Raw genomic sequence first — 25,119 nt, forward strand, 5'->3', positions numbered from 1 at the left:
CTTTTTCCCTTTTTTTTGGTATTCTCATTACATCGGCCTTTGTCCTCCTTTCTTTCAAATGTTTATTCTGAACTTCGTTCTTCTTATACTTATTTCCTTCTCTTTATTCTTTCTCAAATTCTTTCTGCTTCTTTTGTCTTCTTTTTTTATTCCCTGAATGTCTTTTTTGCTGTATCTTTATCAACTTTTACGCTTCTTGTCTTAATTCTTTCTTTGCTACTCTTATTTTCCTCTCTTTCTTTCCTTCTTTCCCTTTTTTCTCTTTCGTTCTTTTCTTTCCCTTTTGTTCTTTTCTTTTTTGCTTCAATTCTTTAATTTTGCACCTTTTCTTTCTTTTTCCACTTCCATTTTTTCTCTACTTCTGTCTTCATTTGTTTTCCTTTCTTAAATCTATGTGCTTTCTCGCCTTCTTTCTATCCTTCGAAAATGTCTCTGGGTCTTACTCTCCATGCTTCTTTCATGACCTTCCCTATTGCTTTCCTTTCTTCAGGCTTGGCTTTTTTGTCTGCCTCTTCCTGTTTTTTCTCCACCTACCTTTCTTTCTGTTTTGCTTGCTTTATTACTTTCTATACTTTTCTTTTAACGTCAAGCCCTGAGCCAGTGCGCAAGCGCTGCTCTGGGGTGGATTTGTGGTAGTAGAGGATGGGGGAGAAGCCACGCCCACTCCCCCACCCAAATTTTTCATTGACTTGTCTTTGTCCTTTCTGAATGCTGCCTTCCGATTGGTTTATATGTTATATATGTTATATGAGGTTTTGTAGCGCGCTCCGATAGTCAAGACTGTCCTGGCGCGGGAATGAAACTGAGACAGAGTGGGAAGGAGGTATGCTAATCATGAGTTTGAAAGAGGTGAGTTTTGAGCAGTTTTTTAAAATTGGTCAGATTGGGAGCGTGTCTAAGAGCGTCTGGCAGGGCGTTCCACATTTGAGCTCCCTTTACCATGAGGGATTGTCCGCCCAGGCGGACTCTTCTAAATCTGGGGATGATCACCTGCTTTTTGGAGGCGGAGCGCAGCTGACGGGAAGGGAGGTAGGGTGTGAACCTTTTGGCTAGGTAAGAGGGGCATGGTCCATTGAGGGCCGTGTAGACGATGACCAAAGTTTTAAAGCGCACTCGTTGAGCCACAGGGAGCCAGTGAAGATTCTTCAGCTGTTTGCGCACGCTGAGTCTCCTGGGGATGTTAAAAATGAGTCTCACCGTGGCATTCTGGATAACCTGTAGTTTTTTGATCATATAGTCAGGAGCCCCTAAATAGAGGGCGTTTGAGTAGTCCAGCCGGGCGAGTACCAGAGCCCTGGCAACCGTTTCTTTCGCCGATTGAGGAAGGAGGGGAAAGAACTTGCGAAGAGTGGTCAGAGTTCCAAAGCATGTTCCTGCCAAGCGAGAAATCTGGTCGCGGAAGTATAAGTCGGCTCCGAACCAAATTCCAAGATTCTTGGCAATCCCGTTCTCTCCCTTGGGGCATGTTGATTCACCGGGCCAGATGGACTCCTTAAAGTCACTGGGGAATTGGCCGTAGAGCAGGATTTCTGTTTTATCCTCGTTGCATTTGAGGGATGATTTGGCTAGCCAGGTGAATACGGAGGAGAGGCATTGGCGAACTCCTGAGGTACATAAGTTCTCCTTTGGCCAGGTGAAGAGAAGCTGGGTGTCGTCGGCGTAAGCCATTATCTTGGCACCCCAGCTCTCTGCTAGCCGAACAAGAGGAGTTAGATAAATATTAAATAAAAGGGGACTTAGGGTCGATCCCTGAGGTACGCCAGTTTCCACCCTTCTGTTAGAGGAATGATAAGGGGGAAGCCAAATCTGTTGGGTACGGTCCGATAGAAAAGACCTAATCCAATCCAGGACCGTGCCGGAGATGCCTATGTCCTCCAGTCTCGCCAAGAGCTGGATGTGGGGCACCGTGTCGAATGCGGCAGAGAGGTCCAAAAGAATAAGGGCCGCTCTGCCGCCCCCGTCAAGGCATTTCCTAATGGCCTCAGCCACTTCCACCAATGCAGTTTCCGTGCTGAAAGAGGTGCGGAACCCTGATTGGGCAGGATGGAGAGCTTCAGAGGATTCAACGAATCTCTCTAATTGCCTGAATGCTGCCTTTTCACAGACTTTGGCAAGGGCTGGTAGGAGTGATATGGGTCTGTAGTTAGAGGTGATCGACGGATCTGCGGTAGGTTTTTTTATTAAAGGGAGAAGTTTGGCTTGTTTCCACTTGGTGGGCACAGTTCCTGAGGATAGGGATTCATTAACCAGTGTGGTGACCATGGGGGTGATTATTTCAGCTATTCCATTCAGGACCCTTGCAGGGCAAGGATCTATAGGTGACCCAGATTTCAGAGTTTTTAATATGGTCATTACATCTGTACTTTCTACATGAGTAAATTTGGTCAGTTCTGCTTTAGCTCTTGATAGTAGGGGACGTAAAGGAGAGGGGGGTTGGCCAGTTAAGGCTAAGTCTGATTGTAGGGCAAGTGGGAGGACAGGGATACTCAGACTGTCTTGAATTTTTTGGATTTTTTCGATGAAGAAAGTAGAGAGTTGTTCGCACCAGTCTGTGGAGGGTGGAATAGCTGTCTTCTCTGCTATCGGGGCAGTAAAGCTTTTAACTATGGAGAAGATTTCTCGACTGTTGTTTTTGGCTTTAAAAATTCTAGAAGCATAGAATTCCCCTTTAGCGGTTTTTATTGCTGCGTAGTAATTTTTTTGAGCTGCGCGAAGTTCAGTTTTAGCAGTGGGACAATAGTTCTTTCTCCATACTCGCTCTAGCGCCTTGCATCCTGTTTTTAAAATCTTTAGTTGATCAGTATACCAGGGGGAAGTAGGGGAGATCCTATGGTTATTTTTACCCTTGCTTTTTGGTAGTGACTCGATGGAGGAGTTTATCCAGGATGAAAAGTTGTCTACAGCCTCATCTAGGTTATGAGCTTTCATTGGGGTAGAATGGGAGAGGACCTTCGCTAAATCCGGAATATTAATTTTCCTGGGACGTTCCTCAGTTTTAGGAGTGGGCACCATACGGGTTTTGTTTGTGTGCCAGGAAAAAAGTACCGGAAAGTGGTCTGTCCATGAGATGGGGCATGGTATATCGGTAGAAATGTTAAAGTTGGAATATACTAGATCTAGACAATGTCCCCCTTCGTGCGTGATCGACTGTAGGCTGTTAGTCCCTCCTTACGATGGCCATGTCGTCATTGGTATCCTTCCATGGCTACTGGAGCCTTTACTTGTGTTGCAATGCAATAGGTCTTGCGTAAATGCGAGTCCTATTGCATTACAAATACCTGTTCTCATTTCTTACTCTATTTCATGCCTTTCCCAACAAATCTTTCGTTGATTTGTTATCTAGTTTCTACCTCTCTTTCCTTCACATCCTTTTTTCTCCTTTCATTCTCTAATTTTTCTTCATCATGCGTTCTCTTCCATATGTATTTCTTTCTCTCCTTTCTTTCATTCTCACTTTCTTAGCCTGTTTCGTCTTCTTTCTTTTTCTAATTTCTTTCTCAGCTGTCTTTTTTCCTCTTGTTCGCTCAGTATTCACATTCTCTCTCTCTGTTTCTCTTTCCTCTGTTTCTGTTTTTCTTACCCTTTCCCTCTATGTTTTATTAAACAGTGGCCCAGGACAGTTTTCCATGATCCAAAGTAGCTCTCACTATGGGAAAAGTCGAAGACCTCAGACTTACAAGTTGTCCTTCTAACTTGTGCTATAGGTTTAAACCTCTTTCAATATGTTAAGCAAAGTATTTAAGGACATGTTAATACATACATAATAACTGGTAGCCCCTATAACCAGGTGTACAATTGTATTACAAGCACACATTCTGACAGAAGAACATGCTGTAATATGCGATATAGGCTACTTCTTGTTTATAATAATTTCTAACATGCTCTCTGTACAGTTATCTTGCTTGCTTGACGGCTGCAGAATAAACGGCTACTCGATTTTGCCATTTGCAGCTAAATCCTTGGAAAGAGGGAACCTACAGGACATTAAACCCAGATAGAATGTATCAGACACACATGCAAGTTTCTGCCCGGATCATGGTGCTCAGCCTCTTAAATGACAGGAGCCAGTCATGCATCTCACCATTGGCTAAGCCCAATACCCTCTATCAGATAGTAGGCCAGACTGGGCACAAGTGTACCTGCTCAAGCCATCTCTCGCTGAATCTCCCATAAAAAGAGAGGCTGTTAGCAGGATGACAACACTATAAAATCACAATACGATGCGGCTTCATTTTGCAACGTGAATCGAACACATAATATAGTATTTTTACTTCTTTTCTTGAAATAGCTGAACTTTACTAGCATCTATTTCAAAACAATCAGCTTTCATTGTATTTTAAGAGTATCTTCAACAATACTAAAATTGTCATTTCCCTTCTACCTTTAGGAAAAACATGTATTGTTCTTGTCTTCCTTTAACATAGTGCTACAAGAAGAACGATACTGAGACTGGCATAAGGAGTATGGGGGTGGGATACCCCAACATAAAGGTAGTGGTATAATAGAAGATGAAAATAAAACATAAACAATGAAGAAGAAAACAAGAACAGAGACTTAGGGAAGAAGGAATAAAGTGCAGTAAATAAGAGTGTATATGTTTGAGCTACAGTATGAATTAGGATGTTTGCAGGATTGTAGCGACAAAATAATTATGTTTCCAAGTTAGTTTCAGGAAACAAAAACGCATGTATGTAGAGGTTTATTATGGCATGCTGTATGCAAAGTGCATGGTTGCCGCTTTGAAGGAGGAAAGGGTGTATGCTCTTTTCTGAATGTGAAACAGCCTTCAATACCAATGCTCCAGGTTAGCAAGGAGGAGTAATGTTGCAAAAAGAAAGGATCATATAGAACAAAAGATACAGCTGTGGCAGGCAGTATAGAAGATTTGAAACTGAGGAACCATAAGGGAAAATTGGGAGTGTATCATGGAGTACATGGGATAAGTGTAGGAATCCGCTCGAGCATTACGAGAAGGCGTGAGCCTATGAATAACATTCTAAAATGCTCAAACACCCAGTATTCCTGTTGACAGCTCCCTGAGATTTGATTTCTCTGATGCAAATTGGAAAAGCACTTAAGTATAAGTAGGGTGTTCTTGGCTAATGCAGGGAGCAATTTAACTCTAGAACTGTTCAATTAATACCCCGTGGCTTAGTAAGATGTTAGCATATATTCAAGGAATAAAAATGTTCACAGTGGTACTAAGTTTTTGATCTTTATCCACTTAAAGTCCTTAAAAGCTAATGGACTAATATTAAGTTGATGAAGAGGTAACTAAGAGACTATATTAGCCTGCATATAAATATACATTTACATGGGAATTACTTTTTGGTACATTAACAGGCTACATTAATAAAAGAAGTTCTAGTTTGCTTCACTTTTTCTTGAGATGATATACTTTTGAGTGTATGCACCATAAACTGAATTAAACATCAAATATATATGTATATTATATATATATATGTGTGTGTGTGTGTGTGTGTGTGTGTGTGTGTGTGTGTGCGTGTGCGTGTGCCTTTGTGCTTATTTTCTCTAGGTGCAGGTGTTTTGCAATCTCAAAATGCATCTGGACTCGGTTACTAGATTATCCAATGTCACAAGAATGCTCTTTTCCAGGCCTGGGTGTTTCCTTAGAGCTGGGCAGACTTCCTGCGGAGGCTACTTTGGTAGTTTTGTATGGATAGACACAAATCCCTCCTCTCAAAATCGGATGATGTTTTCAGAGGGACTTAGTGTGGTGAGGGAATATCATCTTCGATCACCTTTAAGACTTACAATCCTCCAGCCACTCTTGTTTGACCTCAAACCCCTCAAACCCTCTCTATTATATATGGCATCCAGCATTGGCTCTCAATGCACAATCTTTCAAGTCTGCCATGTTACTAACACAATAAGAAAAGGATGACTCTAACATTATTTTGTCCATCTGACTTCTTTGCCCTTTCCTACTCTCTCAGCAATCTTGGAACACTATAAGACACAAACCTGAACATACTCCACTTCATCTCCACCAGGGCTTCTGTAACTAGATATCAGCAGCTCTATATCAGTTCCTCCTCCGATTCCTCAGGAACTTTCTCAAAACTATTATGAACAACCTGTTATGGACTAATGTAACAGTCTATTCGTAGCACACCGTCTTAAACTCCACAATCCCCCAGTTTTTTGGGCCGTAGGAAAATATCTTCCTTTGTCTCTGTAATAGATTGTTATCTAACAGCAGGAACACCACCATAATTAGTCAATTTAGGTTGCAAATTATATCACATGAACATTACAGCTATAGGCTTGATGGAAATAACATTTAGATTGGATGTACATATTGTGCACTATGCGTTTGTTTTAATTAGATTTGAATAATATTACTCCACATACAAGAATTATAGCTGGAAAAGTGAATAACAGGGATATTGCTATTCAAGGGGTTATGAGTGATATCCAATAGACAACAAGGGAGAAGCTTGAGTTGTCTATGATCTCACTTAGATCCATGCGGTGAAAAACATCCTAACTTCCAACTAGTATGCCGAGGAGTAATGGGAGAGCTATATCTAAAACAACCTTTCCTTACTGTCCTAAATATAAAAAAATAATACCTAGTGCCTGCCACCCTCCCCTACCACCCTTTGAGCTTTCCTACCTGCTCCCATCCCTAAGCTGTGTTCTTTGCTCAGAGAGAGCACTGCTCAAGCAGTTTTTAATTACTTAATAACATAGAAACAGTGGGCAACAATGTCTAATTCCGATTGTTGCTAGGCCACTTCAGTGACTAGCATAATTTAGAACCTGGTATTCAAGCTAGTGGCACTCAGTGAAAGCCACACACAAAATAGTTATTCATTTTGTAAGCCAAGTGTTATTCATTATAGTTAGTTGCAAACCACCTACCGCCGAATATACCTCTTTTTTCCGCATGCTTTTTCCCCACAGGGAATTACAATGCGTTTGTTACAATGACCCCGTTGTAACAACGCATACCATTACCCCACAAGTCATAACAACAACTTGCAGAGGGGGGCACTAGATGTTGGACTAGTGTAATTTACTATTCCAACTCCAGTATGTGTAACAGTAGGGAAGGTGTTGGATTTTAAATCCAACACCTTCTCCCCCCTCCGCAAGTCATTGTTCCGACTTGTGGAGTAATGGTATGCGTTGTTACAACACAGTCATTGTAACAACCGTGTTGTAATTCCCTGCAGGGAAAAGTATTCATGGTAACTGGTGTCTACCCCTACCGCCATGAGCAAGAGGCTGGTTGGCTTTTCACTGACAGCATTTCCAGTTCCTCGCCTGGATCTTCATAATCTATTCCCTCAAACTTTCTGATTATCTTGATTATCTATTTTAGCACTAACCTTTTCGACTACTCTGCCAATCCTAACTTATTGCATTTCCCAAAACACTCATGTACACAATCTCACTATACCCAATTCTGTCTTCTCAACCATCTTCAATGTATCGTCGTTCTTCTCAAACTCAGTTCTATGAAGCCCCGTGCTGTTTTTAAAACAGATTTCTAAACTTACTTCCTCAACTCTGTATGATGTCTGCACTGACAAACCTAAATAAATACTATCCCTTTTCCTCACTGGTTTCCCCTCAATTTCTCCACTAACGACTTTCTTTATTATCAGTGGTGGCCAGTAAGAAAACTTAGAGTGGAGCCCACACACACACATGGACACTCACTCTAATGCATTCACATGCAGACTCGCACTCACACATCCCTTCACAACACTGCCTTACAAATAAACAAAGATTCATATATCCATGCATGCATCGAACAGTCAATAAAAACGCAACACTTACCTACTGCAGCCCTTGGGAAGGAAGCCTCTGAGGTGCCAGGAGGGTTGGGACTGTTGTCTTCCCTTATTGGCTGACAGGGGAGGCAGCAGTCCATACTTCGTCAAAGATTCTAGAGAGGTTAGTGAGACTGCTGACCCCACACCACTCTGTGAAATGGTGGCATTGATAGACATTCAGCCCTGGGCACTTCAGGGCTTAAAACTGAAGCACCCTGGAATGAGTCTCATTTTGAGGAGAAGGGCCTCAAGGACCCTTGCTGAGCTGAGGCAGTCACACCCACAAAAGCTGTAACATCCTCAACACTGCAAAGTTCAGCGCAGGCAGCCAGAAGGCTGCACAATAGGGACATGTCTAGCTCCTGGCGGCCTGGACTGAAAATTAAGAGTGTCTGTCAGGCTGACCTTTGCTCAGCCTGATAGTCACACTTTCTGTCCAAAAGGGGCACCGGTCATGGCCCCTCTACAATTATGGATGGGCCGTTGCTGTTAATATTGTGTAATGGAACATATGGTTCACATTAATGTATGTGCTGTCTTGGTATACTACCACAAATCACTATTTTCATTACCTTTCACAGTATGACGTCATATAAAAAAACAAGCAGTTCATGCTCTGAATCGCTATTGTTTACTATGGGAATAAACCATAGAAATGCTGTTGTTCTCTATACAAAAATAAAATACTAAAAACAAAAAATATCAATAGAACAGAAAGTGCCGGAATGGAAGCACGGCAGTCTCTTTGCATGAGTTTCTATGCTTCTGTGCTGCAGGGAGCCACAAATCAAACACTAACCAGGTAAAATAGACGAGTTTCTAGCTTTAACTTTAAAAGTAGTCACGGAGCCCACTGAAAAAGCACAAAAAGCAGAGGCATTCAAAACCTACAATGCATTTTCAGTGGCATACTTCTCATGAGTTAATTTTAAAAATGAAAAAGGTACGTTATCATTCAACATAGTCATAGTGAAGTCAAACAAAGTGTAACCAAAACACTCTGTTATTTGATATTTATTTGTGTTAAAAATCAATTAGACCTTTAACATGGTATATTTCTTTATCATCTAAAATTGTCATACTTTAAAGACTTTAAACTGGTATGGATATTTCAGTAACAGTGTAACTGCCCTACTATTCAGATTTTTAAAAACATTAAGATAATTGCCCTTTAGAAGTTTTAAACTGCTTTTTTACTTTACTCTTAGGCCGGCTGTGTGAATGTGTACATGTAGCGTTCAATGCAGTAAAACCTGATATGTCTTTTCAAACACACCTTCACATCTTACCAGTTAGAATGATGCTGGACACCCAAAATAACAATCAACTGAGTGAAAACTTCTTGTTTCCATCACTTACCTTTAACTGCACGGGAACAAGATTATACTGTTTAAAGTCTTGAACTGTAAACACTTCAACAAACACAAGTATAGTCCCACAACAAAGCAGTAAACAAATACAACACTCACACACACACACACAAAGATGAGCATTAACAACAACATAAAATATCTAGATGGATGTTGGGGAGGTCTCTGATAAATTTAGGTAACTAATCATTATGATGAAGAGGGGAAGAACCGCTGGGAAAAAAAATACTAAATACTAAAATGAGATGGCAGGGGAGGCAAAGGAGAGAACCTTCTGCCAAGTAAAACAAAAAATGTGCCTATGTTATTGCGAATAAATGGGACTTAAATTGAAAAAAAGAAGAAGTCTAGCACACCTTGTGTATTGTACATGCTGACAGAAGGGTTGTTATAGACCGCCGATTCCCCGAGCAATGTGTTATAAGGATTGTTAGTGCCATGAGGACGAAGCAGTGCATTGGTTATTAGATGGTTAGCCATGGCTCCTGGAGCAGCCCGACAGAAAGACAAAAAACAAACAAAAAAGGTCAATCAGGCAAATGTGCTAAAAGAAAATAAACATCAGAGTGACAATAGTAGAAACAGTCAAATTTAGAAGAGAATCACTAATTAGTCTTGAAAATGAGAGGCCACCTGTGCAAGGATGTTTCTCAAGAAAGTGCATCAACAGGTTCAATGGGAGGAAATTAGCCCCAGAAACTGCACCAAGGTCATGCTGGTTTTCTGGACTTCCCAGAAGGCAAATGAAAAAAAAGGAAACCAACAAGCATCTTACAGAAGAAATGAAACAATGGAACAAAAAGAACTGTTTGACAATCCATTTACGGCTCAAGTAGGATAAAGTTACCTTAATGTTGACTCCGGTTCTCCTAGATCTACACCCTACTGGTTAGCAACCGCTGGAAGGAGTGTCACATTACGGAGGGACAGGAAAGCACAAATTCACAAGGAAAATGCTTAACTATTAAGAAGAGCATAGCTAGAATTAATCTTAATCATAGCCAGAAGTTGATGTGACGTGGAACGGTACGAAGGCCCTGCTGCAGCACAATCCGATACTGCATGGGGAATACACTTAAGCACGAACTCCACTTACCCACATTGAATAATATCAATACCTGAACATTACCTCAAAGGTTAAAAATATAAATGTGCAACGATTGGAAACCAAATCTTATAGAAATTAGTTTATATCTAAGCACTTATTTATATATGTATTGTTTATTTATTCGCTTATTTTGTTCTTGAACTTTTATAAGCGGATGGATCAAAGCAGGAGACAGCTAAGATGGCTGCACTGGTATAGGGTAGCCGTTATGTCTGCCTGAGTAAGCAAGTTTTTATAGTTTTTCAAAATCTGAGAAACTCAATTTAATATCATTAGTGGGAAGTTCCACAGAGAAGTTCCTTAATCCTTCAAGAATTTGGTCTGAGTGTTTTCCAGGCTCAGTGAGAAAAATAACTTTTACAACTTAAGTCTACAGTCTCTCTTTGTTCTTGTAAAGCACCCAAAACACAGAGGCAGTGAATTTTAGCCCACCTGTACCTAGGAACCTCTTCGGAAATCTTTTTTTTGTATTAACATCTACCAGATGTATTTGCAGGCGTCCTGCTAAGAATCAGAACATTTTCCCTTTGCAATGTAACAAGACTGTGTGGTGGACACAACTGAACTTCTCTTAAATGGTGAAATGGTCTTTCACCTACATCACCAAACTTTCTCTACTGAGAAATCTTCCATTTTCTAGCAGTATAGTACGTTCTTTTCTTTTTTTAATGGAATTAACTGTATGCAAGGTTGTTTGTCATCTATGGTAGGGTGATGGTAGGAAAGGCTGTGCTCAAGGCAACTATCAGTATTACTATATGATGGCTGTTCCTAGCCCTAATCACGAATAAGACATACTCTAGCAACACTATGATAATGCCAATTACATTCACCAGACATGCGCCTATAGAAGACCTTGACAGAACAGCTTCATGGGTCATTGACCTGTATTATCCCAGTGCTAAGCCCCTGATGAGATCCTTGATTTGGTCATCAAGACTTCATAATTATATTTGATTAGGCACTTGGCAACTCAATGATGCTTTCCCCATCCTTCTATTTTGTTGTATAATGTTTCACAGCAGCTAGGAAGAGATCCAGAAAAAAGGAGTAAGGTAAATGTAAAGTTATTTTGGTTGTTGTATTTTCCTATTACAGATGAAGGCCCATCTGTCCCTCATACTTGGTCTTGGTTACTCAATGACTGTCTTTAAACGGGAAAGGTGTAAAAGGTCCACAAAGGGAGCGTTGTGGATTTGTGATGTTTGACTTGTGCACAGGTGCTTGCAGCATGTGCACAGCTTTGGTGATGGCTTTGAGGAGCAGTTTACAATCCTGACATGACATCCAGTTGTTGGAAATATGAAAGACCCAGGAAGCTGCCAAATGCATAAATATGAATAGAATACATGGGATATCTATTTTTTGCTCTATTCAAAGATGAAACATTCTCTCTGTCATTGGATAGTCATTTAAGAAATTTTCTCCAGTTTGTCAGGTAGCATTTAAGTATATACATTATTTTATGGGCTTCATACAACTTATGCCTTAAGACTTTTCTATTGAATTTTTAAAAAATTGGAGAAGTTGGGTTTCTTGCTCAGCATCACACACAATTGTGCTCATAAGGGGGGCATATCATTGTGTTATGGTGCAGCCAAGCCTCAGTAGTGTAACATGGAATATCTAAGAAAAGTGGATGCCACCAGATTAGGGAGGCAGTGTGATGTTGCTCTGGTGATTCAAACACGTGTTGGATGTAGTCAGATGTCAAAATCCTACAATCAAAATGTACATTATGGTCGAGAGGCTAGTGCAGAATATGCTGTCCACACTAGATATTGTAAAAGTGGGCGATCTCTTCCCGGGGGCCATATTTTCTCGATTGATGAGGACGCCAGGTTAACCAATTGTGACTTCATGACACAATTCCTCATGAGCCGCACTGAATCTGCACTGCGTGCGGCGCTCCCCACATACCCTGTTGAGCCTGACTCTTTCTCACCACTCACTCTGGTGATAGAAACCCCTGGCGGCACACGCCTCATTTCTAAAATGTACAAAGCCTGCGCTGAGATGCTGCCTGCTGACGACTCCAACCTCAGACAGGCCTGGGAAGAGGACACGGTTGCACCATCACGGTTGAGCAATGAGTAAAATGCTGTGAGGCCACCAGGGACATTTCACTCAACAGCCGCCATAAGTTGCTGCACTTGAAATTTCTCCGCCGAGCTTACTTTACACCAGCCTTGGCACATAGGATAGACGCCGAAAGGCCACACACCTGTTTGAAATGCACTGCTCCAAACGCAGATTTCATACTTATGGAATGGTCCTCTCCCTGTTTGCAGACCTATTGGTCAGCGGTACATGTGACACTGGGGAAGATAATCGGCCTTCCACTGGCTCCCCTCCCTGAAATAGCTTTTTTAGGGTACACAGTTCAAATTCCTAAGAAAGTCAGGAAACTAGCATCATTAGGGCTACTGTTAGCTAAAAGAGAGGTTGCCATTCACTGGGCTGGGGCAGGAAATCCCCTCCTAAGCTACAAGATTGGCTGGGGAGTCTGGTACACTACAACACCAATACTGAGATATATGCCAGTCTTATGCCACCGACATCACAACCCAAGTATAGTTGGGGATCACTGAGGGCCTATTTTGAGGCCACTAAGCGAGCCTCTACCACACAGGCAGACAGTGGAATAGTACCTGAGGGAGTGGGCTGAGGGGATACTTTCTGAGCCCCGGTAGTCCTTTTTAGCATGGCATGATCAGCGTGAGACGCGGTCCATTAGCTTCACATGGGAGGCGCTGCTGATCGTGATGCCCAGCCACTGGGAATGGGATTGTGGGAGGAGGTTGGGAGGTCAAGCTGGGGCTGGCCAGGGTACTGGCTGGACAGCCGTGCAGACCACTATAATAACCATCATTATGTATGTAACTGTCAGGAACGATTTGATTTGATTGTAAAGTGATTATTTGCAATGCAATGTGACTTATTCTTTATCTGAAAAATAAAGTGTTAAAAAAATAATGTACATTATGGTTCAACGGACAACTTGTGATTATCCGATCCTAAAAAACCCAAATGAACTGGCAGCAGTCAGCATGCACTTATTCCCTGTTCATAAAAATAAGTGGTCCAGCTGGTTGAAAGCTTTATTATTACAAATCTGTTTGGAACCACAAAGCTAGCAGTCACAAAGGTTTCAAATATACTACTTAATTCAACTGCACCACCACAACTTCATTCACAAAGAAATAGAAATGACCTTCATGCCACACAATACTTTATTGTTGTGTTTTTAAGAGAGCACCTTCACACACTATCTGTTCTATTCGTTTTTATTGATTAAAATCGAGAGTCAAGACTGGATCCAAGCTTCAAAGGCTCCAATTTGCCTTTCCTTACGTAAGTGTCTTCTCCCTGGATCACTAATTTGGAATAAGTTGGCTGCATCTTAACACATTTGTTTTGTGCAGTTTCCATTGAAAGTAATGATCTTGAGCTACTGGTCTGAGACTTTACTATTCACTGCTCCGCCATAAAACAGTGAAAATAAAAAATAAAATGTATCTGCCTTTATGCTGCAACAAGGACATGGCATGACTTAGATCTTTTCCCAGCCCCTCCAGATCCTAGCTGGAGACCTGTGGCAAGTGGTGGCACTGTGGGCGTGAGAACCACGGCCTAACTGGATTACCAGAAGGTGGTGGTAGAATAGTTGATGATAAACTGCTGCCTGATCCTCCTTTCTTTTCCTACCATGGTTATTTGCTGTGGGGCCACACAAGTCAGCCTCACCTGTCTACTGCCTGATAGTGCAGACCCCCTCCAAAAAGGCATTGCATCCAGGACTGGCAGGGAATTTACTAACAACTACAAACTTAGGGGTCTTATGGAGGATTCAACCGTAGTCCTCTGCTCATCTACACCTTGTCTAAAGTACAAGGGTGTGAATGAAGTAAACCAACAAACCAGATCACAAGATGTGAAGAACCAGTAACGTGAGTCCCCACTAGTGTAGGATTCCCATCAACAGTCTTGTAATGATCAATATTATCATTTGGTAGTCCTAATCGGGTATTGTGTCTCTAGATCATTGAGACCAGCATACCCCGATAACCAGATATGGGGTAGCGACCCACAATCACTCGGTACTACCACATGATGTTGATGTGATGGGGAGTGCAGTGTAAACAAAGAAAAAGTGGTGATCTTAAAAAAGGATAGGGAGCTCAACCCAGAAACCTTTAATAATTGTTTGCCCCTTCCTTCCTAAAAACAAGAACAGTGCAATATCATCGTCGCAGTCCCAACAAATAGCTGCGAGGAGACCAACATGTTTCAGCCACTCAGGGATGAGTCCTTCGGCTTTCGTCAGGGTCTCTGTTCTATAACAATACTACTGCATTAATTAGTGAATAAAGTGTGAAAAAAAATAATATGTGTAAAAAACACACAAGTAGAAAACCAGTAAAGGATATAATTTTCCCTCAGCTGTTTCAACTCCTCTCTTCGGCAACTGGTCGTGTATGTACCAGTGTGTCCGGGGAGTGGACCTCACCTCTTCCTGGACCTGGCTCAGGATATATGAGACCCCGCTCTGTCCGTCGGTGTCCCTAGCCGTGACTGAGTCAGGGGGAGGCAGGGAATTTGCCAAAGCCACTGCCAGCACTATACCTGCTCTGTTATAACTATGGAGTTAGACAGAATGTAGAGGGAAAGATATTTTGTAATATCTGTGAAAAGGAGAGGATATAGAGGTAGGCAAGGAAGTGTGGTATGGTGCCAGATATGTTTCTTTTCTTATACCTAATAAGCAAGAGATTTTGCAGGAGGAGCAAGGGGGCGAGAAAGGAAATTGTATGTGCACGTTTACCATGAATCCTCTTTCTCCACACATTTGTACAATGGATCAGCTACAAAGAATGGCTATTCACAACATAAAAATTGTATATTGGATATATGTGAATAACAGGAAAATATTCACCTGGATAGTGTGAGTGATATCAGAGACCAATCCGTTTGTTTTTCTCATCTACGTCACCTAGAACCCTTCTTGGACAACAACACTGTTATTGACACTAACCCATTCATCATTCTATATTTTCAGTATGGAGACTACTATTTACTAGAGCCCTGAGTTCTGAGCATAGCTCCCACCATTTAAAGGTGTGTTCTTGGTTTTGAAAGATGTTAACTTCAGCGGTTACTTTGAAAAACGTAGTATTTACACAGACAAAATCCCCAAATTTGCCTGCATTGACTTTACAGAGGAGCAAATTAAGGGGACTTCAGTACTTGAGAAGATATATTTTAACACCCCCTACCCTCTAAGGGGGCAATCGGATAAAGGGGTCAGCCTAGCGTGAAAAATATGTAAAGTGGCGCCACAAAATCCAGCGAACCTTGGCTGGAAACCCTGTAACTAGATTTCCATGAAGAATGTATGTTTTATGTTTTAAGTGTATGTTTTATGTGTACGTAAAAAAACAATAAAAACGTGTTGAGATAAAAAAGCTATACAGATTGATTTAATTCAGTGACCCAATTCTGTCTAAAGCTTAAAAGATTAGAAGGCACTTTCCTATGAGTAACAGATAAAGTACATACAAAATTACTGCTTATGTTTAAAGTTTTGCTGAAGTTTGCTGAACTGCCTGCCAATCAAAATTGGTGAACTACCAACAAACATTTGATGTGAAGGACAAACAAAGAAAGTACTCACACAGCCAGGTACACACTCACAATCACAAAGTGTAATTAAAAGAAGATAAATAAGGTAACCTGATCCAAACCAATATTCTCAGGACCTTAATTACAAAGGCAATCTATTGACCTATGCATTTAATTTCTTCATTGCGTTCTCAAGATGTCTGTAGTTTAGCTGAAATCTTACGAAAGTGTGATAGACACAACCAGGGTTAGTGGAGTTTCATACTGCAAAGCACATTTACTGAGGTAGAAAAAGCATCAAGGTACAAAGACTAAATGGCCGCAAGAATGTCCCAGAAGCAATCTTCGATGTGCATTCACCATGCCAAGTAATGACATCGGTTAAGACAAATAGACAGTGAATAAAGTCGATTGTCATCTAAATCTTAGTCAAAATGTTCTTCTATGTCAGTGTCAAGTAAAAGTGAACAAGATGGTTGTGCCCTGCCGATATTTGCATTAGAAAAGCATGCGCATGTTGGACTGGCACGATGTGAAGAAAAATGTCAGTCAAACAAAAGTCGACATGTTAAAATACCAGACTCATTTAAACATCGTCCGAAGAATACACTAAAAGCAAATGGCTGTTTGATACCTTTTATCATCAACAGTAGTGCTTCGAGAAAGATTATGCCCGAGAAGAAATATAATGAATTGTCTCCATTATAGTGACTGACGCCATTGAAAACCAAAGTGTATACATGGCTGCATCAACCCCCTTAAAAAGTAAAGGTTCATTTGTAACAATGATGAAACACATGAAAACGAAGGTGCAAGCACCCATCCATGTGCTTCTATTTGCAGCATCAAGTGCCTCAATTTCAGCACAGCTGCTGATATGGACTGATTTCGTAAACTACAACATGAATGCTCACCATGAAATAGTAAGTCAATACCCTTAATTGTTTCATGGTTTAAGAAAACTTAAGACTATGAAAGTAAAGCTCCATATTAATGGGGATGTCTGTCCTGGGGCCTAACATGTAAAGGGCGCGCTTTCCCTGTTTGTATCCGGTACACCTTAAAACAGGTGCCCTGGGCTAAAATGCTACCTATTACATAGATTCTGCTGCCCCAGGGAAGCCACAAATTTGTGCTGCCCTGGGGCCAGGGCATTCAGGTGATAAACAAAGCGGCATTTAAGCAGCCGTTCCGTGTTTCACTCTACCGTCGGTAACCTGCCTGCACTTTTAAAAAGGGCACGTAATCCCCTTGTAGGCGGAAGCCATGAGTGACTGCACCATTATGCAATGGGAGACCCTTTCCCCCTCCTGAGGGCTGCTATAAGGGGGAGCACTGACAGTGCACCCTCTGACAGCTTCTTTGCCTCTGGGACCGTGTCCATAGTACTGCATGGGCGAAGAGGCAAAGGGATTCCCTCATCTGCATGTGTTACGTCCCCATGCAAATGAGGGAGCACCCTCTTGAGAAAGTGCTGTATGTGCGCGAGTACTATCTGCATTACAGAAAGGGCCGCACAAGTGTATGCTGCCCTTTCTGTAACACCAAAGTCCCCCTGTGGGTGAGTGCAGTGGGCGCAAATACCCTTTGCGCCCCTGGAGCCCTCTGTGTAATATGGCCTCTGATGCTCATAGACAAATTGATTTTCATTTACATAAGGAAGATAAAAAGGACTTGAATCGTTACTTAAGCATGATATAATTGAGTGGTCTACTGGTACCACACCATGAGATTCTTCCATAGTGGAAGTGCCCAAAAAGGACAGTGAAAGAACTGTACGCATATCCGTTGATATGCGTTAGGCAATCAAGGTAATTGAACGAGAGCGACCACCAGGGCAACACATTGCTGAAATGATAAACCAATTAAATTGTGCAAACATCTTCTCTTGCCTTGCTGGAATAAAGATTATCATCAGTTGGAACTTGGGGAAATTTTAGGTACCTTACAACCTTTTCTACACACATTGGTTTGTTTCGATACAAAAGACAACATTTTGGAGTGCCATTGGCCATAGAACTTTTTCAAGACAGCATTCAATATGTCATACAGCCTGTCATGAATGCATTCAATTGTAGCAACAATATATTGGTTTACGGAGCTACACAAAAAGAGCACCAAAAAGCTGTCACACAAGTATGGCGTTAACTTGCGGATGCAGGTTTGACTTTGAATGCAGATAAATGTGGGTTCCACGAGACAAAGTTACAATTATTTGGTCATATCTTTTCTGATGGGGTTATGACGCCTGATCCTGCTAAAGTAAAAGTGCTGTCAAATTATGATCCCCCACATGTTGTTTCTATGGTTCATTCAGTTCTTGGTATGGCCAGATACTGTTCCAGATACATACAAAACATTTCCACTGTAAGTGATCTATTGAGAGAGTTGATGAAAAAGAATGTTTCATTTCATTGGTCGCATGAATGTGAGATAACTTTTAAGAAAATAAAACAAGCCATTGAGAATGCTACTGAAATGGCATATTGCAATCGGAAGCTTCATACGAAGGTTTGTTGTTGATGCTAGCCTAGTCGGTCTAGGCACTATCCTTGCACAGCACAGTGGATATCCGAATGCTCAAAGGTATATTGTGGCATATGCAAGTAGAAGTTTGTCCCAAATGGAATGTGCTCATTTACAACCTGAAAAGGAAAGTTTAGCTGTGATATGGGCTTGTGAACATTTCAATGTATACCTGAACGGAAAGTCTTTTACGCTCCTAACTGATCATCACGCTTTACTAACTATACTTGGCACTGCACAGGCCAAGATGTCTTCTCGCATTGAACAATGGGGCCTACAACTACAGGAGTACAATTATAACATTGTTCATCATACAGGAAAGGATCACAACCCTGCTGACTACTTTTCCAGAGTACCTATACAAAACCATGGTACTCTATCCAAAATGGCTGAAGCTTATTATCAATTTCACTGGAAAATCCAACACACCAGCTACAATTCCCTTAGTCCAGATTATCGCTGGCATGGACCATGATAGTGACATGCTAAAGTTGAAAGATATAATCACACATCATCATGGAACCAACAGTTATGATCTCTCACCAGTAATGGTGAATACCAAAAATACGACCTCTTTCCTTGAGGTCTCTGGGTTCTTGGACCAATCTCAGCAAGGTTTTCGAAAGTTCCATAGTACCGAGTCGGCTCTTACGGTAGTGGTCAACAACATTCGATCCAAGGTTGACCAAGGCCAGACTATTTTGCTGGTCCTACTCGACCTGACTGCAGCTTTTGACACCCTATCTCCTTTGACCTTAACAGCTCGGCTAAGGGAGATAGGGGTGGAGGGCCCAGCACTGAGACTTCTGTCCTCCTTTCTCAGTCAAAGAGAGCAGAGGGTCAAGCTAGGAGAGTTCCTCTCCCCTGCTAAACCTGTGCAGTGTGGGGTTCCACAGGAATCGGCCTTGAGCCTGACCCTTTTCAACATTTATGTGGCCCCACTTGCCAGGTTAGTAAGATCGCACGGGATGGAGGTGGAGTCATATGCCGATGACACGCAGATCATGGTGTCCCTCTCCCACCCGGTGAGTACCTTCGCTCTCAGCTTCAGGAACTGCATGCAGGCAGTCTCCGAATGGATGATTTTAAATTCACTGAAGCTGAACGGAGAGAAAACCGAGGTCCTGATCTTCGGCAAAGAGCAAGACATATAGTCCAGTGACTGGTGGCCCCCGTCCTTGGGAGTATGTCCTGTGCCTGTAAAATCCGCCCGCAATTTGGGCGTGATTATTGATACGTCACTGGCCATGACGCCTCAGGTTAATCGAATTGTGTCCACCTGTTGGGGAGTCATTAAGATTCAAAGGAAAATAGCCCATTATCTCTCCCATCAAGCCCGTAAACAGACCGTGGTTGGCCTGGTAACATCACGGCTGGATTACTGTAACGCAGTGTACGCGGAAATAAACAAGAGCCTCATTCTACGCCTTCAGTCCGTTCAGAATGCAGCTGTTAAATTTGTCCTGGCCGTTCCCTACACTTCTTCTGCCACCTTCGCCAGGAAGAGTCTGCACCGTCTCCCGATTGATCTCAGGATCACTTTTAAAATGTTATGCCTGGTCTTCAGTGCTTTATCAGGTGGAGGCTCAGAAGCCATTGGCTCCCTTCTTGTCCCTTATACCCCCAGCAGAAGCCTTCGTTCTACCTCCAAGAATCTCCTATCTATCCCTCGAATAAACAGCGTCAGATGGGGTGGAAGGACCTTCTCTTTTATGACCCCTAAACTATGGAATGACCTCCCTCCCGAATTGAAAGCACAACCCTCTATGGCCCTCTTTAAAAAAGCACTAAAAACGCGGCTCTTCACTGAGGCCTATCAGTAGCTTGCTCTCTGACTCTGGACTACATTTGGCTAGGCACCTTGACGCCCGTTGGGCAAAGTTGCGCGTTATAAGTTGTGTTTCATTCATTCATTCTAAGAGAGGAGATCGAGTGCTCACACACCAGATGCAGTGTGGTGGAGTGATGACTACCCAGACTGGAGAGGACACTACACATTACACATCACACATACAAAAAGGAAAATCCCTTTTAGAATTGTTTTTGTGCAGGACAGTGTCCCTTACTGCAAAAAACACTCCTGTTCGTAAAGCAGGCACTCCTGCAGCAGTGCATAAGTGCAAGGAGAATGCAGAAATGAGCCTTATCTTTGTAAATATGGCTCATATCTGATGCCTCCCTTTTATGTAAATGCAAAACAACAGTTGATGGACAGAATGCAGAACAATGTCATACATTCACCCCAGTACAGGGATCTGGGCCTAAATCCATCGTTTTTTTGCTCACCACACCACCCCAGTTCAGACATGGCTATATGCAAATCAATCTTGACCCTGTTCCTCAAGGGAACAGTCCAGCCCGAACTGCCATGCCATGTCTTCCCTGGACCGGAATGAAGCATCCTAGGACCGGTTTCTGGCCATCAGCCGTCTTCAGCCAGGAAAGCTTGACTCCAGTGGCGTGGAGAGCACGGGACTCACGTCTGAGCATACCCGTCCCACTCAGGGTGACAAATGCAAAAACAACAGTTGACGGACAGAATGCAGAACAATGTCATACATTAAACCCAGATCTGTGACAGGGGGTGAATGGTTTGTCATTGTGCAACATTCCGTCCATCATCTTGTGTGTTTTGCTGTTCACCCCATGTGGGAAGGGTATGCCCAGACGTGGGTCCTTTGCTCTCTAAGCCACTGGAGTCAAGCTATCCTGGCTGAAGACGGCTGATAGCCAGAAACCGGTCCTAGGATGCTTGGTTCCGGTCCAGTGAAGACATGGCTTGGCAGTTCGGGCTGGACAGTTCCCATGAGGCACAGGGTCAAGATTGATTTGCATATGGCTATGTTTAAACTGGGGTGGCTTGGTGAGCGAAATAACGATGGATTAAACCCAGATCTGTGACTGGGGGTGAATGTTTTGCCATTGTGCAACATTCCGTCCATCATCTTGTGTGTTTTGCTGTTCTCCCTGTTATGTAAAGCAGCACAGCAAGTAACCTTGCTACGCTGCGTGGAGGGAAATGTCAGTAAATCTGCCCTTGTGTGTACTGAATATATATAGCTAGTCTACAAATGCCAACAAGAACTGATTCTTGCCGGTATGGATCTAAGTGAAAGAAAATGAGCTGACATTGAGCAGAGAAGGCTGAATCGCCTTATATTTCCAAACCTACCTTCTAGACTGTCAGGTAGTGTTTAAAGGAAAATACTATATAATTTAGACCTAGGTAAAAGGTTTGTTTCCTGAATGCTTGACATTCGGTGAAAAGGAACATAAAAACTTAAGCGACCCCATAGTGTGCAAGTTAGTCACCATGCGTTTATGGCAGTGATTCCGGTGGAGCAAAATGGATCAGATATCAGCAGGTTCTGTACCCATGGACTCCACAAAAAATAGAATGGGCTAAGAAGCAACACATTTAAGATCCAAGTGGGTATATTTTTCGCATATCATACACTGAAGGAAATATTCATGAAAAACATTTCTGAGCCTCAGTCAGTGCTTAGGTTGTGCTGATGGTTGTAGCTGGCGGGCCCCAGCGCTCATTTTTGGTGCCCAAGAATTATTTTTCATCATGAGACTGACTTAAAGCAAGAGAGAAAAAGGCAGAAAACTGAGAGAGGAGGAGGAAGAGAAAGATTAAAAAAACAGAGACAAACGGAGAGATATCGGAGATGAAAAATAACCTGCAAAAATCAGTTAAAGAGGCAGGAAGTGCATGGTGGGGGAAGAACGAGATTTAAGGTTGAATTAGGATTAGGCAGCCTTGTTTTTTGGCCACCGTAGCATTCAACCATCTTTGGGCTGCTAAGAAAATCTTCGACCCCTGCACTTATTACATTGTTAAAAAAAACTCGATCATAAATCAGCACAATAAGCAGACACTGTACTTACACGTTTTTGCTGCCTGTGTGTTGTGATGTGTAGTGGGGGCATGGAAAACAATCCGAGTGCCACAATAATTCATAATCGGTTAAGGGCATAAAATCAGCAGCTTTCTCGTGTATTTGCTTTGCTACCACATCTTCTTGCACTGAGTGCTTTGGCTAAACATTTTAAAATGTTTAAAAATTCGCCCAAAAAAATCTAAATGAAGGAGCTAAGAAATTAAAGTCTCACAGATTACCTTCTATGAAATATGTCCACGGCCGTTAACACGCAGAAAGATATTAGATTGTTGACAAACATTTTTCATCATTTGACCAAATCCCTTTAGGTGGTCGGCCTACAGTTTCGCTCCCAGAAATGAAAAAGATAAGATGGGAAGCTTCTGTAGGTACCTCGCCCAACGACTGAGTAATCGTTTTTTTTGCGATAGAAGTTCAATGTCAGGAATTGATTTATTTAGACTTCCAATAATGTCAAATGACTTTAAAATTCTGGGCACTGGATTTTATGGTTTCCTTTTCTAGAACAGTACTCAAAAGCTGTGCTTGTTCGATCGATCAGTAATGCATGCCCTAATAATGAGTGGTGTATACATTTCACACCACAGAGTACTAAAGTGACAAGTAGTTACCATTCTTGTTAAAATAAAACTATTGCCGCCTCCCAGAGAACAGCATTTGCGTTCCAGTCTGAGACTCATGGTCTCCAGTGTACTCATTTATTAAAGGGCTTTGAGTGAAACTTACAAACAAGCTTAGAACATTACAAGGGAAAGACAAATGGCGTTTAATGAAGAAATGCTTAGTGCTAGATTTAAAGTTTGGTGGGTGTGGAAAATCCACCAAAAAACAGCGAGTCCCTTTACGCTGTTTAAAGTGTATATAGATACTCTAAATCCGGCCCTTAATTATTTTGAAACCTACATTTTAAAAAAGGTGTTGTTTTCAAGGGAATATTGCACTATCTTGAAGTAGCTCTAATATTAATGTCAAAGTTAGCCTTTTTCGCAACAATAAAATGTACTTAAAAATAATGTATCTATATTTGCTTTACAAAGTAAATTTGGCACTGTTCATTCAAAGTACAAACATTTTAACCCCCACTTTTTAAGAACGGACCTTCTTATTGATTCTTTTGTGTCTGTTCTGAATTGCAGCAGCGGCTCCTCGGCTATGGCGGAGGAGCGTCGCCCCACCTACCAGCAGAGTGAAAAATAAAACGATAAACTCTTGTTTATTATCCTTTTATCTTTTATTTTTCTCTCAGAGCCGAGGCTTGTGTTGGGGGGGGGGCAGAGTGGAGATAGGGTGGGGATAGGCTGGAGGGGAGTGATGGGTACTGCCTTCACTGTGCATGTGGGTTTGTTCGGTTATCGCAGGCTAGCCAGCCCCGCATGGGCAGTGAAGCTCTCTCCAACCCCAACTGCATTGCTGGGTTGGAGAGAACAGCCAGTCTGTGTGTGAGCACAAATTATCAGCGCTCAGACCAATCCTGACACTGCTGATTGGCCGCAGTGCACCCTGGAAGCCAGTGCCTGGAGAAACAAGGGGCGCGGTGCGAAAGCAGGTAAGTGCTATGAAAAAAAAAATGATGTGTCTCCCTCCTTTCCCATTCCCTACCTCATTCCCTCCCAGCCCTGCCACTCTCTCAGCTCGCCGTCCAATACTGCTGAATTGGTGGTGAAAACCTTCGTTTCGCAGAGGTCTTAATGGTTCTTCTCTCTTACGTACTGATGCAGATGCCAGGAATTACTGACAAATTTGGACCACAGCAGATGCAGTTGGTATCCTGCTCTAGAAACTTTGGTGGCTCTAAAATGTTCGTTCAAAATGAAAAATGTAGGGAACTATGAAAATGTAACTGTTTTGAGAACTGCTATTTATATATGTCAACCTAATAAAACCTGTAAAAGCAGCAGACAAAAAGCTCTGTACTTGATCTTCAGCCTGCAGCGCATTGCATTCTGGGGACTGCAGATTTGCTACTACCACAGTACGTGTGTGTTTAATAATCTCTTAAGCAAAAAAAACTATGTTCACAAGGAACTCCTTTATGCATATATTACACGTTTAATAATCCCAGCATGGAATGTTTTTGCCAAACCCAGGCCCATGGCTGCACCAGGTGTCAACAATGACACTGGCTTTCTTTGCAACTATAAAGGTACAAATGTGTGCCTGTAGGTGATCCAGGTGCGTGCAATCCTTGTGTTCAGGGGTGTCTGTTCTTCTATCATCCGTGTTTCTGATTACATGTATTTGTATTGTCAGTGTGCATAGGTGCCTGCATAAGTGTTGTTCTACATACCTATCACTATCTTGCTCTCTGTGTGTGAGCATTTAGATAGTACATTCAGTACACAAAGCATAAGCTAAGACCGTATCACCAGTGGCGGCCGGCATGTCTCGCGAGTGGCGGGCGGGAGGGTGTGCGCGGGGTGCGAAATGTAAAACAAATATATATCTAAAAAATAAACCCTTACCTCGCCGCCGGGTCCCGCGCCTCTGCTCCTGCTCTCCTTGTCAGACTCGAGGAACAGGAAGCACAGCCTGAGTCCCCTGACCTATCACAATGCTGCATTGCATTGCCGCGTTGTGATTGGTCTGAGCATTCTGGTTCGAAGCTCAGCCAGGGAATGGGGGCCTGGGCATGTTCTCCACACAAGCTGTAATGCAGACTGCATGGAAAACAGAGAAAATGTGCGTATGATTGTTTTGAATAGCTCGAGAGGTCCGGCCAAACAGTCATGTGCACTTAGGAGTGAGCAAACCACTCTTCCCCTGCACTGCTCTGAGAG

General features: G+C 42.3%; 1 protein-coding gene across 9 annotated transcripts in view; it reads right to left on the reverse strand.

Moving 5' to 3' along the window:
• ADGRL3 (adhesion G protein-coupled receptor L3) overlaps positions 1 to 25,119 on the reverse strand; it is a 777,598-nt gene that overhangs the window by 18,332 nt on the left and 734,147 nt on the right. For 4 of the 9 annotated variants that reach the window (XM_078676566.1, XM_078676564.1, XM_078676563.1 and 1 more), the window contains one exon: positions 9,535 to 9,663. The exons of the other annotated variants lie outside the window; for them this stretch is intronic. In XM_078676566.1, the coding sequence (XP_078532692.1) occupies positions 9,535 to 9,663 (129 nt within the window). The remainder of the gene's footprint in view (positions 1 to 9,534; positions 9,664 to 25,119) is intronic. 9 annotated transcript variants of the gene reach the window in all.

The sequence above is a fragment of the Lissotriton helveticus genome, chromosome 2_1 (assembly GCF_964261635.1).
Source record: "Lissotriton helveticus chromosome 2_1, aLisHel1.1, whole genome shotgun sequence".
NCBI classification, from domain to species: Eukaryota; Metazoa; Chordata; class Amphibia; order Caudata; family Salamandridae; genus Lissotriton; species Lissotriton helveticus.